The sequence below is a fragment of the Schistocerca americana genome, chromosome 2 (assembly GCF_021461395.2).
Source record: "Schistocerca americana isolate TAMUIC-IGC-003095 chromosome 2, iqSchAmer2.1, whole genome shotgun sequence".
NCBI classification, from domain to species: Eukaryota; Metazoa; Arthropoda; class Insecta; order Orthoptera; family Acrididae; genus Schistocerca; species Schistocerca americana.
The window spans coordinates 804,016,534-804,035,702 of NC_060120.1; the positions used below are offsets into that span (position 1 = coordinate 804,016,534).

At 41.4% G+C, this 19,169-nt stretch overlaps 1 protein-coding gene across 1 annotated transcript; it reads right to left on the minus strand.

Moving 5' to 3' along the window:
* Positions 1 to 1,149: 1,149 nt before the first annotated feature.
* LOC124595343 lies at positions 1,150 to 17,803 on the minus strand. Its single transcript, XM_047134056.1, has 5 exons — positions 17,554 to 17,803; positions 12,064 to 12,228; positions 10,818 to 10,929; positions 1,576 to 1,660; positions 1,150 to 1,346 (listed from the first exon to the last, which is right to left on the minus strand). Exons 1-4 carry the CDS (start codon positions 17,787 to 17,789, stop codon positions 1,589 to 1,591), a joined length of 585 nt encoding a protein of 194 aa, XP_046990012.1. The 5' UTR covers positions 17,790 to 17,803; the 3' UTR covers positions 1,150 to 1,346; positions 1,576 to 1,588.
* Positions 17,804 to 19,169: the final 1,366 nt, after the last annotated feature.

Consider the following 19,169-nt stretch of genomic DNA (forward strand, 5'->3'; position numbering starts at 1 on the left):
TTAAGCAGTTCTTTCTGCGAGTGGTCAAGTATTATCGAGCTATGTTACTTGGCAGTGACTAGTGTGGCGAAAGTTACATTAGAATAATAGACACCATGATTAAGACCAAAGATTGAGAACAAAAACTGGTGATTTTTTAAAAAATTACTTTCAAATTGGGAGCCAGTTGCATGACAATAGTATCTTACTTCGTGTATCACTTATCAACTCACTGTTGTCAATATATTCGATGTAATACTGTAACACGCAGCAGTAATTTCCCCTCTCATATTCTCCACAATCATTGGATCGTCCATGTCAACTACTAGCTAACGACACCAGGTACGCCTATCGTGCTGGCTACCTCTTAATAGGACTGCTTCTCACGGACCGGTTTGGAAATGAACGATTTAATACATCTGTTGTTACTAAAAAATTATGGGGAGGACACAGACATCCATGATGGTAGAGCCACATCACTTGACGATTTCCAATTGGACATTTTCTAATAACAGTGAAACCGTCAACGAAATAAGGACCAATCATGTGCTGTCCGATTATGGTATATCACCCCTTCACACTTCACTCCCGTTGCTTAAACACTTGATTAAGCCGGTGATTGTTTACCGCTGATCAGTAGTGCACGTTTCTTAAATTTACGTTACCTTGATTTCTGAAAGTGGCCTCATCAGTAATCAATACTTCCAACACAAAATTAATATCTTGCTGGATAACCCACAAATAGTACTCAAAACGACGCTGAAAATCACTACCTTGTAGTTCTTGACGCAGACATGCATGGAACATATATTTTTTGTGTATGAAGAATACGCAGACTGCTTCTTTGTTTAAAAGCAACATCTCTATTTTGGACGAAGCCTATAATACGGCTTTATTGCAACAGACTAAAGAACCATTACTTCTGCACTTTCGTTGGTAGCAGCAGTCTTCCTTCGCCCACATTTTCTTGGGGCAAACCCAAGTGAATAGCTAATGTTTGAATTTCAAATTAATGCCGATTGATAAATAAACGGAAAGCCTGCTACTGTTCTCCTGTGGGCTCACGTTGTCTTGCAATACCCCTATTCAGCATTTCATTAGCAATTTCGTAATATTAATTGTTATGTAAGTCTGTAATTTGTTAGAAAATTCTTGTGAAATGCACTCATAATCATTTACTTGCTAAATCTTTATTTTTATTTTCTTACAACATGCAATTGAAATTACAGCCACGGTATGAAGTCTGAGGTATGAACATGATCTTGAACACCAATCCACCACCAGTGTAGAATTTTTCCAAACTCTGATGGGAAACCTTCTTCTGCTATTCCTCTTTTTGATCAGCCAGTAGCACTTTGCACAGTAACCTAGAGAAATTGTGAAACAAATAAATAATCTGCATCGTTTGTCCACCTACATAAACAAGACATGAGTTGCTCTATTACTATAAACTCAACATTTATTTTAAAAATGATTCAAATAGAAGAATCTCCTTGTATCACTGTTATTCATTGTTCTCATTAAGATCAAGGTGTTTATACAAAATTTAGATATTAGACGTTGTGGAAAGTATTGCATCAGCAGTAGTTAGATTACCTTTTTCATTGTTTTAATGTTCCAAAAGGTCTTTCAGAAATTCTTCTACACCTGAGCTGTCCAGTACGAGGTTCTCGTAAGTTATCTGAAAAAAATTGACAAAAATAGCTTTCAACAACGAAACACCAAAACCTATATTAAACGTTCGGGAAATAATGAAAATGGGAATATTTCGGTACGTATTTGTCTTCTAACAGTCTTATTAACGTACATACCAAGCAGATAAAAAAAGATAATTTCTTAAAATGGTTTGTGCATTAGTAATCCCTTCGCAGTTACCTGTGGCTAGTAACGTTTCCCAACAGATACGGAAGTACAGATAATATAAGTCAACTCATTTAAGACTATAGGAAAATTCTCTGCCTCATATCAATAGCAAACATTTCTAAATAGGAGGTCACATGGCTAAAGAACTTCCACAGAGTTCGATCAAAGGTGAAGTTTTTTTTTTTTTTTTTTGGGGGGGGGGGGGCGGTTCACAGTCTTGTGGCTGGTTTGATGTGGTCCGCCACGAATTCCTCTCCAGCGCCAATCTTTTCATCTCAGAGTAGCACTTGCGACCTACGTTCTCAATTATTTGCTGTCTTCGTCTACAATTTTTGTCCTCTACAGCTCCCTCTAGTACCATGGAAGTCACTCCCTGATGTCTTAACAGATGTATTATCCTCCTGTTCCTTCACCCGTTCAGTGTTTTTCACATATTCCCTTCCTCTACGATTCTACGCAGAACCTCCTCATTGCTTACTCTATCAGTCCATCTAATTTTCGACATTCGCCTGTAGCACCACATCTCAAATGCTTCGATTCTCTTTTTTTCTTGTTTCCCCATAGTCCATGTTTCACTACCATACAATGCTGTGCTCCAAACGAATATTCTCAGAAATTTCTTCCCCAAATTGAGGCCTATGTTTGATACTAGTAGACTTCTCTGGGGCAGAAATGTCATTTTTGCCAGTGACAGCCTGCTTTTGATGTGACGCTTGCTCCGTCCGTCATTAGTTACTTTGCTGCCTAGGTAGCAGAAGTCCTTAACTTCATCTACTTCGTGGCCACCTATCCTAAGTTTTTCGCTATTCTAATTTGTGCTACTTCTCATTACTTTCGTCTTTTTTCGATTTACTCTCAATCCATATTCTGTACTCACTAGGTCGTCATTCCATTCGGCATATCATGTAATTCTTCTTCACTTTCAATCAGGATAGCAATGTCATCAGTGAAACGTATCATTGACGTCCTTTCACCTTGAATTTTATTTCCACTCCTGAACCTTTCTTTCATTTACATCATTGCTTCTTCCTTGTACACGTTGAACTGTACAGGGTAAAACTACATACCTTACACCCTTTTTAGTCAGAACACTTCGTTATTGGTTGTCCACTCTTAACATTCCCTCTTCGCTCTTTACATGTTGTATACTACCCGTCGCTCCCGAAACCTTACTCCTATTTTTCTCAGAATGTCGAACACTTTGAACCACTTTACACTGTCGCATACTTTTTCCAGGTCGACAAATCCTCTGAACGTGTCTTGATTTTTCTTTAGTCTTGCTTCCATTATCAACCGTATCGTCAGAATTGCCTCTCTGGTTCCTTTATCTTTTCTAATGCCAAACTGATTGTAATCTAGCACATTCAAATTTTTTCCCATTTTTCTGTATATTATTCTTTCAGCATCTTCATGAGCTGTATGCATGAACTGTTAAGTTGATAATTCTAGCACATGTCAGCTCTTGCAGTCTTCAGAATTGTGTGGACGATATTTTTCCGAAACTCAGATGGTACGTCGCCAGACTCATACATTCTACACACCGACGTGAATAGCTACATAATATCACAGAAGTACAGACAATTAAGGATAGATTTAGACAGACGACTCGACTTTTCTACGAAAAGTCACAGCAGTCCGAAAATAGGCTTGTCTCGAATCTCGGGAACAAACCCCACAGAAGGGGCACAACGAGATGGCCCGACGTGGTAAGGCAGTGAAAAACTGCCACACTGATGTATATTAGCCACCATAAAATACTCAACACACAATATGACCAACACAAACACTAGGACCACCTAAAATACACATTAGGAAGCTCAGGAATAGTGCAAAGCACTTAACTTGCATAACCTAGAGATAGTCAGGCACTATCCAATTGCGTAAAGAGCGAGAGCGTTACAATACAGTACCGGATTTCAGAATCTCTGTCTGACTTCTTGTGATGTCTGAATAGAGTATTCGCTGCAGGTAATTGCTACTTATTACAGAACACAATTAGTCTTTCTCCTCACTCATTCCTTGTCTTAAGCCCACCTTTCTCTTGTAATCTTTTCTTCTCCTTCCCCTACAACTGCATTCCAGTCCCCCATGATTATTACATTTTCATATCGCTTTGTTTACTTCATTACCGTTTCAGTATCCTCACACTTTCTTTTTCTTCGTCTTCAGCTTGCGATGTTGGAGTGCATACTTGAAGTATCGTTGTCGGTGTTTGCTGTAGATTCTGAGAAGAACAACCCTATCACTGAACTGTTCGCTGTAACACACTCTTTGCCCGGACTTTCTATTTATAACGAACCCTATTCCCGTTATGCCATTTTCTGCTGCTATTGACATTACACTATACTCATCTCACCATAAATCCCTGTCTTCTTTCCATTTCACTTCACTGGCCCCTACTATATGTAGAATGAGCCTTTGCATTTCCCTTTTCAGATTTTGTAGCTTCCCTACCACGTACAAGCTTCTGACATTCCACGCCCCGACTCGTAGAACGTTATCCTTTCGTTGATTATTCAATCATTTCTCATGGGCACCTCCCCCTCGGCAGTCCCCTCTCGAAGATCCGAATGGGGAACTATTCCGGTACCTTTTGCCAATGGAGAGATCATCACGACACTTTTTTCAATTAGAGGCCACATTTTTTGTAGATACACGTTATGTGTCTTTAATACAGTGGTTTCTATTGCCTTCTTCATCCTCATGCCGCTGATCTTCGCTGATTCTTCCGGCTTTAGGGGCAGTTTGCCACCCCAAGGACAAGAGAGTGCCCCGAACCTCCGTCCACTCCCCCGGCTCTTTGCCAAGGCCGGAAGCCTTCGGCCGCCACTGCTGATTATTAATCAAAATTTAATCGGTGCCGGATTTCGAACCCGGGACCGAGGAAGTTTTGATTACAAATCAAAGACGCTATCCATAGGCAAATACATCAACCCTAGTTTTCAGCAGAGCAGAAAGAATAATGTGCAATCAATTCAGGAAGGTAATTCCTTAATATGGAAACAGCAGATGTAAGATAAGCTTAGGGAAAACCGCATAAAATCCAATCATTTTCATAAGGCAGAAGTGACTTTTCAAACTGACTGTTTTAGTGTCTTAACGCCCGACAGCATACGTCAACAGTCATGTTGACAGTTGTAGACGTTATCAGAAAGAATGTGAAGTACAATTCCTTAGATCCCGAAATAATTTAAAGGAAAGGAATTACATATAATAATATTTTGTATTGTCTTGGTGAAAACTTATGAAGCGAACCAGATACGCTAAACAAGTGTAGTAACGTGTGTTTTCTGTTAACCACAAAAATAGAATGATCATAGCGACTGGATACCTGGAAACAAGTCACAAGAGATTCGAGACAAAAATCTTGATGAAAGTGTTACGGAGGTTGTACTATACGAATGGCAAGACAAGATGAGGTAGGAACTGTTATTCATTGAAAGGTAAGGGATTATCAAAGGAAGGGCATGTATGTCGTAACAGGCGCAATAATAGTCCAACTGTATTGGGGGAAATGACAGATTTCAGTTTCTAGAATTTCGTGGATACAGAAATTTGGATATCCAGTAATTTGAGGAGGACAGTAAACATAAATAAGTGGTGGGACGTGATACAGGAATGCAAGCAAAGAGGTATTAGGCATGACGTTCAATGATCTGTAGTGGGCGACAGAAATTAGCGGAAGCTGGCATCCATTATGATGTATAATTGTCTGTAGTTCGATAGTTCACCATCTTCAAAGTATTACTCTGTTGTGACATTTCTGCCAGACGAATTTGACCGTTACTGTGACTAGTGCCCGAAGTTTGGAGGTGTTCGTCTCTGGGATAGCATGGTGAGGCATCGAATGCCAAGTCAGATATTATTTTGTTAAGCGTATGTAGAGGCACATGTACATTCGGATCACAATTTGGCTGGAGGTTAAGAGAGAACAGTGACAAATAATCAGTGTATAATGTTGTCGGATACTGAATAATGAGGATGTGTACTTCAAGTTCTCTTATGCTACGGATACTGCGATAATAATTACTAAATTCGGCAGTACAGTTGAAGAGGAATGGACATCACTTAAAATGGGAATCATAGACAAGTTCAAGGATTGTAACAGCAAAGAAATCTTGTGTAACAGACAAAACCAGTTGATACATAGAAGAAAATACAAAAACATACTGGAAAAAATAAGTACAGCAATATAAGCGTCAACACGAGGTGTAGGGAATTTAAAACTACAAGGTCCTTCCACATTAATGTGACCACCGCCTTTGATTTGATGTCCAGTCGGGCATTATCGTTGGCTGTTGGACCAATGGTGGAAGTGTTATGAAGCGGAAGTCTGTAAACTGTTCGGGTGCCACCGTGGTTTAAGTGTACATACATGGGAAAATGGAAAATAGTGGTATCCAAGACTGGTGCCGAGGCAACTACGATGTACACGGCCGTTGGTTGACAGGGCTGTACAACGACTGCAGAGATGTGTGCGGGCGAATAGATGTGCAACTGTTGAGGGGCTGACCACCAAGATGAACCAAGGGGCTACAGTGTCTCCTCAAAGAATGTTCAGCGAACTTTGCTGCATATGAGCCTTCACAGCAGCAGCTTCATTCATGCACCCACGATGACTTGTGTTCATCGGCGACCAAGGCTGGAATTTTTGCCCAGTACCGAAACTGGACGTCCACTGAGTGGTGACTGGTGGCCTTTTCAGATGACTCATTGTTCATGCTCAATCGGACAGATGGCTATTGGGCTGTACGTCATAAAACGTCTGGAAGTAAAGGATCCAGGCTGGAAGGGCAGCGTGATGGTCTGGGGAGTGTTTTCGTGGCACTACCTGGGCCGCATGGGGTTGCCGCGCGGACTAAGAGAATTACCACAGTTCGCGCGGCTCCCCCCGTCGGTGGTTCGAGTCCTCCCTCAGGCATGGGTGTGTGTGTGTGTTGTCCTTAGCGTAAGTTAGTTTAAGTTAGGTTAAGTAGCGTGTAAGCCTAGCGACCAATGACCTCAGCACTTTGGTCCCATAGGAACATACCATCAACTACCGCCGCATTCTCTGAGTGAACTCTTCATTCTGGAAGGCGCAATAGAGCAACACAAGTATGCATTTATCCTTGGAGACCATGTCAAATTCGTTCTTCCCGGCACGATGGCGTCTATCAGTAGGACGACTCAACGTGTCTCACAGATCGCATTTTACGTGTGTAGTTCGAAGAGCACCACGATGAGTTCAAAGAACTTTGCTGGCTACCAGACTCCCGGGATAGAAACCCAATCGAGAATTTACGGAACCACCTCGATCAGGTTCTTCTTGGCATGGATCATCAGACGAGAAACCGGGCGCAGCTCGCCACGGCACTGTAGTCGCGCATCGCTCCACATCCCAGTCCGTACCGTCTAGAACGTCACTGACTCTCTTCCTGCACGTCTCTCGTCTGTCCGCGCTGCAAAATGTGGTTGTTCAGGCTTTTGATTGGTGCTCATATTCTTGTGACTGAACAGTGTAAACGGCTGCTCGAAAAATGTAAAGAACTAGCAAGAGCAATGACAGTAGATAGAAAAGCCTGAGCACGCACGAAAATCAAGAAACTATCGTTTACATTACATGCAACGGTCTCAACATTTCTACTGTTTAACAGAGAGGAGAGGGCGGATGGATGGAATGGGTAGGCACACACCGACGCCCTCTATGAGGGACAAGAACTGTGTGCTGTCGTGACAAAAGAAGAAATAGAAGTCGATTTCAGTGACATAGGGAACATACACTACTGGCCATTAAAATTGCTACACCACGAAGATGACGTGCTACAGACGCGAAATTTAACCGACAGGGAGAAGATGCTGTGATATGCAAATGATTAGCTTTTCAGAGCATTCACACAAGATTGGCGCTGGTGGCGACAACTACAATGTGCTCACATGAGGAAAGTTTCCAACCGATTTCTCATACACAAACAGCAGTTGACCGGCATTGCCTGGTGAAACGTTGTTGTGATGCCTCGTGTAAGGAAAAGAAATGCATACCATCACGCTCCCGACCTTGATAAAGGTTTACCGTATCGCGACATTGTTGCTCGCATTGGTCGAGATCCAATGACTGTTAGTAGAATATGACATCGGTGGGTTCAGGAGGGTAAAACGTGAACGCCGTGCTGGAATCCATCGGCCTCGTATCACTAGCAGTCGAGATGATAGGCATCTTATCCGCATGGCTGTAACGGATCGTGCAGCCACGTCTCGATCCATGAGTCGACAGATGTGGACGTTTACAAGACAGCAACCATCTGCACGAACAGTTCGACGATGTTTGCAGCAGCATGGACTATCAGCTCGGAGACCATGGCTGCGGTTACCCTTGACACTGCATCACAGACAGGGGCGCAGGGGCGCCTGCGATGGTGTACTCAACGACGAACCTGGGTGTGAAATCTTATGGGAATTAACTGCTAAGGTCATCAGTCCCCAAGCTTACACACTACTTAACCTAAATTATCCTAGAGACAAACACACACACCCATACACGAGGGAGGACTCGAACCTCCGCCGGGACCAGCCGCACAGTCCATGACTGCAGCGCCCAAGACCGCTCGGCTAATCCCGCGCGGCTGCACGAGTGGCAAAACGTCATTGCTTCGGATGAATCCAGGTTCTGTTTACAGCATTATGATGGTCGCATCCGTGTTTGGCGACATCGCGGTGAACGCACATTGGAAGCGTGTACTCGTCATCGCCATACTTGCGTATCACCCGGCGTGATGGTATGGGGTGCCATTGGTTACATGTCTCGGTCACCTCTTGTTCGCATTGAACAGTGGACGTTACATTTCAGATGTGTTACGACCCGTGGCTCTACCCTTCATTCGATCCCTGCAAAATCCTACATTTCACCAGGATAATGCACGACCGCATGTTGCAGGTCCTGTACGGGCCTTTCTGGAAACAAAAAATGTTAGACTGCTTCCCTGGCCAGCACATTCTCCAGATCTCTCACCAATTGAAAACGTCTGGTCAGTGGTGGCCGAGCAACTGGCTCGTCACAATACGCCAGTCACTACTCTTGATAAACTGTGGTAGCGTGTTGAAGCTGCATGGGCAGCTAGCTGTACCTGTACACGCCATCCAAGCTCTGTTTGACTCAATCCCCAGGCGTATCAAGGCCGTTACTATGGCCAGAGATGGTTGTTCTGGGTACTGATTTCTCAGGATCTATGCACCCAAACTGTGTGAAAATGTAATCACATGTCAGTTCTAGTATAATATATTTCTCCAATGAATACCCGTTTATCATCTGCATTTCTTCTTAGTGTAGCAATTTTAATGGCCAGTAGTGTATTATCATAGTCTGACAGAGCTTTTAGAGACTGGCGAAGAAACAAGGCAGAAGTGAAGGCACAAAAGAGACAGCTGTGATTGATAATGGAGGCAAGACTTTAGAAAAGACACCTTCATTGGATTTGCCATTTTAAAAGCGGTCCGAAACTTAAAAAGGTGCTAGTTGTTCGAAGTTCTCGGAAAAGTAGGAATAAGTTACATGGGTAGAGGGTAATATGAAATGTGTACAAGAACCAAAAGGGAATAGTGAGAACGGAAGACCAAGGGAGAACGTGTTAGTCAAAAAAGGGTATAAGGCAAGGAATTACTCTTTCTTCTCTGTTGTCCAAACAGCACGTAGAAGAAGCAAAGACGAAACTAAAAGACATGAGATTAACATTTAAGATGAAGGTACATCAAGCAAAGACGAAACTAAAAGACAAGAGATTAACATTTAAGATGAAAGTGCATCAAGCAAAGACGAAACCAAAAGACATGAGATTAACATTTAAGATGAAAGTGCATCAGTGGTAACAGTAGCTGTTTTAGTTATCCTCAATGAGAGTGAGAAGGATTTACAGGACGTTTTAAATGAGATGAACAATCTAATAAGTAGTGACTGTGGACTGAGGGTAAATCAAAGAAAGACGAAATAAAATGGAATAACAGGTAAGAGATTAGGAATAAACTTAACATCACAGCTGAAGACTAAGAAGTAGACGAAGGACTTCTGCTACCATCGAAGTAAAATAACACATTACGCAAGAAGTAGGGCGGGTGTAAGCAGTAGACCAGCACAAGTAAATATGACATTAGTCGCTAAAACAATCCTTCTATTATTAAACTTAGTTCTTAATTTGAGCAACGAATCTAAGAGAATGTACGTTTGGAGCACAGCATTGTAATGAAGTGAACTATGGACTCTAAGAAAAACTAGAAAGGAAAGGAGGTGTTAAAAATGTTGTGTTGCTGAAAGCTGCCGAAAATTTAGTGACCTGATAAGGTAATAAATGACACAGAAATGGCAAGAACGGGAGTGTGTCGCAGACGCTGACAATAAGAAGTGACAGGATGATATGAGAAGTGTTGAGACCTCTCGGTGTAACCTCCAGCAGGTAAACACTGTAGTGGAAGACAAAGATTGGAATATAGACAACAAATAAGCAAGGATATTTTTGTCTAAGTGCTACTCTGAGATTAACTGGTTGGCACAAAAGAGAAAATCGCGGCTGGCCATATCAGCAGCAGAGGATACAACCGGAGAGGGAGTTGAGACAGATCTGGAGTTGTCGCTCGGATATCTGTATCCTGGAGCGAAGGGACAAAGTCAGTATTCTCAATATACTGAAATACATGAACACATTAGGTGATATGGATTTACGGAAAGCGAAAAAAGGCATGTGAAGTGTTTTGCAGATATATCCTCTAGTCTCCTGCACTACTCGGATACTCAGTTGATAAGATATTTTATAATAAATCATGAAGTGATGCGAATTCTATCATTCAACAGTTTTCAGTCGTAATGATAAAGCTAGCATAAAGATACGTATTTGATCGAAGGATTGCTATCTCTTATTATTCAAAATGATAGTTCCATCCTTAAGTAAAATAGACGTCCGTTTTTCTCAGTGCAATGAACTGAGAAACACTTATTTACAACTAATACTAACCGTAACAGATGGTGCAGACACTGATAACTGCACAGAGTTGACGTTAGCTGTGGTGTCGTCAATCGGTGTGGTATCTGCAGTAGCTGAGGCTTGAAAACCAGGCGCACTTATGCTGAAACAGTAACACCACAAGAGTGAAGCTATGCCGATAAAACGCAAACCTTAAGTGTCATGTAGAGTCCAAAGCAGAAGGACGATTTTTTTTAAATTAAAAGAGTCTACAGATTTTCAGGAAATAACCGATAACAACAACCAACTGACTGAGAGACCTATTTTTATGTCTTTTCGAAGTTCATACGTCTACAGTTTTCGATATCACAGACACTTAATATTGTTCGTTGACACAAAAGGCGTGAGACGGCTCGCTTTATTACAATGCATTCGTATCTTTCGTGAAACATTCGTAATCCATTAGTTTCTACATTTATGTGGACACTGTTCATCAAATCGGCTTACTGACATAGAGAAGCTTGTACGTTCTTGTGGAAAACTTCTGGTATAAGGTGTGACATAAAATACAGGAAAATGATGCAGCAAATTTGCATTCTTATCAAATGTTGGCCTCTTTCAAAGTAGTATGATCAGAGTTCACTCTAGTATGCATTTGCTATGACCACTGGTCAAAACATTTATGCATTTTTCTTTTCTTTTTTTTAATCTGGCTACGGTGGAACTCCGTAGGCTTTGCCTCTTGGCAAAGTTCAAGGAAATGAACTTGATAACATGCTCGTCCACTGCATGCGTAAACGTATTTCGAATACAAACTTAGTGAGTTTTCGTATGACATAATTAAGTACTAAGTCAGCTTGTTTTCTCTGCGTTGATTTGTAAGTTTCTAATTATGTGAGGGGCTTAACTGTGATAGCTCCTGTGCAGTGAAGTACCATTTCTGTGATGCTGTATTAGATATGTATTAGAGCGCTGAGGACGTCAAGGGAAACGAAGAGATTATCGTCCAAGTTTTAAAGACAAGTCAGAGTCAACTGTGTTACATGTTTTCATTCCGTTATGCACAGGAGAAAGATATAAAATTTAACTCGAAAAATTGTCACACAGTCTGATGGATATCATAACATATCTAGTGTTCTTACTGGCAAAATACTAATGTAAGTATCTTCGACAACTACGAATCGAACTGGATGATGAGGTGCGCGCCATTGCCTCACCAGCCTCGTCTGCTTGTTACATTCTTAGATTTACTCGGCAAGTAGATTATGGGCCAGAGAAGAAGTGATAATTGACTCACCTGATTGCTCCTGCCCCGTCCAGACGGCCCTCTCTCACAGTGCCGGCCAGCTCGTAGTTTCCTTCCATACTGATGTCTCCGCTAACTTCGATGGTTCTACCAGTTCTCTTCACTTTAAGCGATGAGATTCCAGAGATGGTAAGGTCACTCAGGACTCCTTCCACACTAAAACACAGCGTAGGGGTATCATAAGTAAAATACTCGTCACTGGAAAAAAAAATATCTCTACAGTGAAAGCCTACATTTGATGAGACAGTCACTGTGAAGTCAGCCTGCCAAATGTACATATCTTTCACTGAGATCAAATCCAAAAGACTGGTGCTAACGGTTTATTTCAACCTAGCGGACCGACAAACTATAACTGTTCATGTTCGGTGAGGACTTGATAAAAGACTGCTCATGGGGGATGATATAGTGGGGTGGCATAGCTACCTGTATGCAGTGTGGTACTGGGAAACCTTGAAAGTAGTTGTGGCAGCCCTGATGAGTTGGTAGAAAGATGGAAGCGGCGACTCTATGCGGCAAAGTACTTGCCTTTTAATAGTCGTGAACCAGTATCACAACGTCCATTTGCGTGAAAGTATTTCACAAGAATGGCGACAGTCTGACTGCTGCTCTTGGGCAATTCCGACTTCGTTACAATTCAGGAGGGCATGGGCGCTTTCCATCTCGCCACGTCATCAATAAATGGATTGATAATTCCTAGAAGATACGTACAGCTACAAAAAGGACTTCACCAAGAGGTCAAAGAATGGTACGAGACCCAGGAAAAGTTAAAAACATTTCGGGCGTCAATCAGAGAGAGCCCTCGGCAATGTATAAGGAAGAAGGTGGCTATGTTAAATCTAAGCCGAACAATGGCCTACGGTACTGTGCATTGATCCGGAGGTTAACCCCCATAAAATTCAAGTTGTACAGGAACTGAAACCATCTGAATACAACACTTCAGTGAAAAATTATGGTAATGATTAATGACCGCCCCAATTTTGTCGACAATCTTTTCGTGGATGAGACTCCTTTTTGTATAACTAGGCACGTAAAGAAACCGATTTTTCGGGATTGGGAACATGAAAATTCTCGTCGGTTACATGAACGACGAATGCACTGGATAAAGGTTGGAGACTGGTGTGATTACTTCTTTGCGGGTGACAGAGGGAATACAACGAAGTAACGTCTGAAGGAAAAATAGATATGATAGAGACTTTTGCAGCTGAACATGTTCAAAAGCAAAGGGAAGGTTATACCACTAGCCCAACGATAATCGCTGAGGTGAGAACTAAGACTGGAGAAGCACCAATGGAAGTGATTCGAATTGTCTTTCCAAATTTCAGAATTTCATCCCAAGAGGGCAAAAGTTTGAACAGATATCTTGTAGGACTTTGCAAAGCCTTTTTTTTAACAACACTTAATAGCCTGTATTTCACAGGTTATTTTCAATGATAAAACTTCTAAATTAATGTTCTTTACCTTTGTGTTTATTACTTCAGAATTTAGCGCTTCCTTGTACCACCATGTACGAGGTATACTACTCAGAAGACATTAGGATATATTGTGATGATAAAAGTAGTTGATGGATGTTTCGTAGTGTCATCCGTGAGAGGTAACATGCTTTCTCCGAAATAAACGAAAGACATCATTGGCTTAACTTAAAATTTAATGTAGAAGCTCCTAGACTTATGTCATGCATATGGCTTTTGTTACCGTCCATCGCCGCTACAGTGAACGGATCACTACAGCGTCATTTTCGCAATGTTTCACTTTCATTGTGTTATGAAAGAACCATGCACGTTGGGCAAATGAGCTATGGTGCGGTTTGCACGAACTGAGATGTCCAATGCTGGGCATGGGAACATGATTCGAGAAAGGTGATGGAGTCGTTGAGGCCCTAGAGTCGTTTACAGAACAAGTGAGGTAAAAATTCCTGTCAGGCAATCCAAATATCCGTAATTTTCTTAAATCTTTTCATGCAATTTGCAGGATGGTTGCACTAAAAATTGGTTGCACTGAAAAGACGCGGAGAGTTTCGTTCACACCTTCGACGAATCTCAGCCTGGGCCCGTAGCTAATGGCCCCGTTATCGACGGGACAAAATGAGTATCTTCCTTCCGTCCTTGGTTTCTGATTCAGATAGGGACAATGTCTCAACTAGGATTATGAAAACTCGCATTAAACCATTTAATACTGGTAGCTCCTTTACGGCAACAAGCTGTAATGCGACGCCCATCGACGTGCAGATTTCAATATAACTGTTTGGCCAAAGTACAGGAACACTTAAGCAGACTGATGATTATAATGGCGATGATGTGATCGGCCAATACGGCGGGGTCCATCACTGCAAGTTCAGCATTCTCTAGCCCTCTCAGTTTTCCGCCATCCTTTTCGAAACTGTATATGATTCACTTAATTTGATGTCGTTTATTATCTAGAATTTTCTTCCATATCTGGCTGTCTTCCCAGACACCATATTATGGATATTAGGACTGCTGAATAGGGATTTAAGCCCCAGTCATCCTCTAAGTCACTCCAGTGCCCCTCGTCCATGCAAATGTACCTAATGTATCATTTACTACGCAGTCTCTTATCATCCAGTGAGCTAGCCACTTCCTTTTCGTCCTATTAGTTCTTTCCAACATTTGTCTATTCGTATTCATTAGGTGTAACACAAGTTCATTATTTATTTAATTTGTCCATTTCTCCTTCAAATCCACATCTCCGAAGGCTGTAGGCATTTCCCTTCTCTCCGTAGCTATGTCGATTTTTCGAGACGATACCACGCCACACCACATACAAAACATTTTACTGATCTTTTCTTAAATGATTGTTTCTTAATTATGCGTTATACTACTAGTCATTTTGCATCCTTGGTACCTGAAGCTGTCAACTTGTTCCACTAACTCATCACAAATTTTCATTTCTGTCGTCCTTAGTTGCCTTGCATAAACCCTTGCCTTAGTCTTTTGCACATTTATCGTTATCTCACATTCCACGCTTTCAGTTCCTTTCACAAATTATTGTTAAATGACTTTTTCATTTCCACTTTGTAACACGATATCATAAGAAATCTTATGCATTCGATTATCCTTCCTTCCATTATCACACCACTCTGTTGTTGAAAGAGGTTTTCAGCTGAACCATTTAAACAGACATTAAACTGAGTAGGTGAAAGACAACAGCCTTGTCTAACTCTTCTCCCAGGTCCTTTCCTTCTGTCATCGATTCTTCTATCCTTAGTTTTACCTGTTGTGTCATGAACAGATTGTTTATTACTCCATATTATTTTCAGTAAACTAATTTGCTTCAGAACACCTAAAAGCGTAACCCACCGTACTCTATGAAAAATTTATACAAAGTCAATAAAAACTGGACAATCATGCCTATATTTTCCTGGGTATCAGAAGACCTATCAGTTATTCCTTAGAGTCGAATAGCATCTCCTGTTCCTTTACCCGTCCTTAAGCCGAACAGCTCTTAAATCTAATTATCTTTCAGTTGTAGATTATAATCGTCTGTTCACTATTGTTTGCACAGAACGATACTCAGCAGAGGTTTTGTGAGTTTTCTGAAGCAGCCAAGATATATACTGTTTGCAAAGAGTAAATCACCGGCCTGCAGCCAGCAGCAGCTCTGAAAATATTACCGCCAGCAGGCTAGGTAAGACACCATAATGTCCCACTGTCACATTTTCTCTCTCTCTCTCTCTCTCTCTCTCTCTCTCTCTCTCTCCCTCTCTCCCGATTATTTCAATCGCATGTTTAGAAACATTTTAAATTGATATTTTAGTAATAATTTATACGAGATAACCAATATCAGTGCAACATTGCTCCCCAATTTCAGTGCAAAATATTTGTTTTCCAAGTAGGTATAGATCTTTGATTTCAATATATTTTGAAATATATTCGCTGACTGCGAATTCCTGACATAGGGTGTATTAGATGTAGATCTGCTTTCCAATACAGATATATGAAAATTTATGGCAGACCCGGAATCGAAACAGGCTTTTCTACTTACTGTTAGCGGACCGACACAAATCTACATCCTTCATACTGTCAACATCCTTCTATAGTAGCCCACCAAATTCATCACGTAATGCTTGTAAAATTACTTTGATTACGTTATATGGATGTAGAGTGTGGCGTATGGAGCTCTGGGTCTGACTATGGAACGTGCGTAGACAGCCGACCTGGTTTAGAATACCACTCGTGTTTAATGGGACATCCAATTTCGAGACCCGGACTGCCACAGATTTTCGTATGCCAATATTATGTAATAGGTCTGTACCTAATACGACTGATATTAGGGATTCAAAGTCAGCGAATAAATTTCGAAGTATTTCGTGCAGCTGTGAATCGTCACAGTGTCTGTTCTACCGGACATGCATGTCATTATACACACAAAAAAACCGACGCACCATGAAGGAGTTGTACAGACCGGTTGCAAATCGATATTTGTACAGGTATCGACGAAAAATGGAAAACTGTAAACTATGGTGGCCGATGGATGATTGTGTGACGCTGCAGCACAATTTCACTGTGCAGCTGGCAAGAATAGTAAACAGAGGATAGTAAACAGAGAATAGTAAACAGAGAATATCTTCAACATTTCGCGGCCCTGTTAGCAACTGTATAAATATTAATTTTAATTTTAATAATCAACAGCCTCAGTTGCACCGTCTACCTAGAATTTACCAAGGTCTCAGTCGGGATAACCAAACCTTTTTCAGAATAACAGTAACTACCGTTTGTCCATAGTGGACATCGACAAGCTGAAACTACAAATCCTTGAATTATCGTCAGACTGTAAAACTTATCTGGCACTGCCTCGGCCCCACTTCGCGACCGCGATGCGGCAGCCACTAGTGCTGTACCATCGCAGAAGATCTTCTGTGAAGTTTGGAAAGTAGGGAACGAGGTACTAGCGGAAGTAAGGATATGAGTACGGGGCGTGAGTCGTGCTTGGGTAGCTCAGATGGTGGAGCACTTGCCCGCGAAAGGCAAGGGTCCCGAGTTCGAGTCTCGGTTCGGCAAACAGTTTTAATCTGCCAGGAAGTTGCATATGAACGCACACTCCGCTGCAGCGTGAAAATCTCATTCTAGGGAATTATGTGTTCGTAACAATCGTCATATTTCCTAAATGGCTCAAAATATCGAACCGATTTCTTCTGCAAATGATAGCATGCAAACAGACAAATATGTAGTGTGATACATACGCGATTTTTTTTATTCACTGGGATATGGAAGAAATTCGTCTGCAGCAGTCAGTGTATCTGAGGAAATGGACGCGAAAACACGTCAGTAGCGCTTAAGGAAAATGAAAGGGTCGCATTTAAACACTTCCTTAGCAGCTGGACACTGGTGGAGGATGGCTAGTTAACACGTCAACAGCAGTCAAAGGGTTAGAAAGATTACATGACAACATTAGCAGTTTATCGAACGCCAAGTAATGTCTAGTGAAATTTTAGGACCCTTTAGGCAAACGCTAAGTTGTACTAACTCTTGGGTTGTAGAATCCAGTGAGAAGGAGAGTCTGCTGACTTCCAGGTCGTCACCGGAAATGGGTCTAACAGCACCGACGTGAGTGAGTTTCAGGCCTGGTAGCAGTTTTTCAGCAAGTTGTCCAGAGCCGAGGCGCAGCAGCTTTTCGACTAGGTGACTGCGGTCATGCTCGTCGGCAGTCGTCACAGTGCCCATCAGCAGCGCCAGTACAGCAATGTAAGCAGACGTCCTCATTCTCGTGAAGGTTGTAACCTGCAAACATAGCAACTTTCATTACTAACTGATATAATGTAAAATCCGTAAATCGGTCTTCGGTCGTAGCTTCTAGTTTCTATCTAGTTCACCTAACCCCTTTGCTCCAAACATCATTCTTAAGTGGTTTTCAGCCATCAAATCGTGCAATTGAAAAGTTGAGTGTTGCTGTTGTACCAAACCGATTACGAACGTCTCACAGTGGGAATGTATCTGAGTGGAGGATAAGGTAACTCTCTGATTGTTCACGAGCTCGTTTTTTTCTTATTTTATATATATGTACACGTCACGTTCCGTAGGATCAAATGGACGAGCAAATTTCCAAGGTCGTGGAGCTTGTTAGTACATGAAATTTCAACATAAGAGTAATAACAGATAAAAATAATATGTTAATGAACCCAGAAGTCAAGCCATAAGCTTACGTAAACGCAATCAACAATACAACGTGATATAATAAAATAATGGAATAGATGATAAAACGTTGAAATGCGCGGCTTTTTAAAATGTATTGAATTAATGTGATTAATTTTTCGGCATGAATGACAAGCACAATAAGCTGAGCTATGCCTGGAAATAAGTTCGTATTAGTTCATATTATTTTGCAGGGCGAAGTAGTTTCTTTCTCCGCTGTAGATTTGTGCTTACCATTCTTTATAATGCTACGTTTGGTCGCCGTGTTCACCTTTGAAGTCTTGACCGTGTTCCATTAAGCTTATCGGAACTTCGTAATTTTCCAAAGTACACAGGTGGGCTTCAGTTCTTGTAATTATTGTACTATTTGAAATAACAACTCACACGACCCTTCTGTTAATAAAACAATACTGTATTTTTCTAAACGGTGCACATATGAAATACATACTCCTCACTTAATTCATAGCGACCCCAAAATGGCGGTCTACAATTACTCGCTAAAAATGGCGTGCTTCTCACTCGTTCACTAGCTGAGCGCGAATCCTTCCTTCCTCCTACTGGTACCAGAAAAAATCCTCCGTTTTTTAACAACTGAAACTCAAAAAATACATGACGGTAGGCATAGGCTCTATGATGGGCTACCGCTTCATCTTCTCTCTTTGCCTTTAAAGAAGACGAAAACATAAAGGAAATGCAAAAGGTTTATCACAGTAACAATCAGCTTATTTTTCAAGGAACTCCTCAACAGAATAGGAGTGAACGAGGGAACCCAGTTTCGATATGCTAACAATTTTCTTAATTCTTGTGACAGCTTATTGAAAATGGATGTAGCAGTATACTGCATCCCTTTCTGCACAAGAGTTAAAAGGAAGTCCGACCCAAATTCAGGTTGGGTTTCCTCTGAGTATTAACTGAGTGAAATCTGCTTACTCTTGGGAATAAGCTGATATT

Coding starts and splice junctions, on each gene's coding strand:
- LOC124595343 (XM_047134056.1), bottom strand. CDS start 17,789: ATGAGGACGTCTGCTTACATTGCTGTACTGGCGCTGCTGATGGGCACT. Junction 12,229..17,553: donor CTGGATTCTACAACCCAAGA/GTTAGTACAACT, acceptor GCTGTGTTTTAG/TGTGGAAGGAGTCCTGAGTG. Junction 1,661..10,817: donor TGTCTGCACCATCTGTTACG/GTTAGTATTAGT, acceptor AATTTTTTTCAG/ATAACTTACGAGAACCTCGT.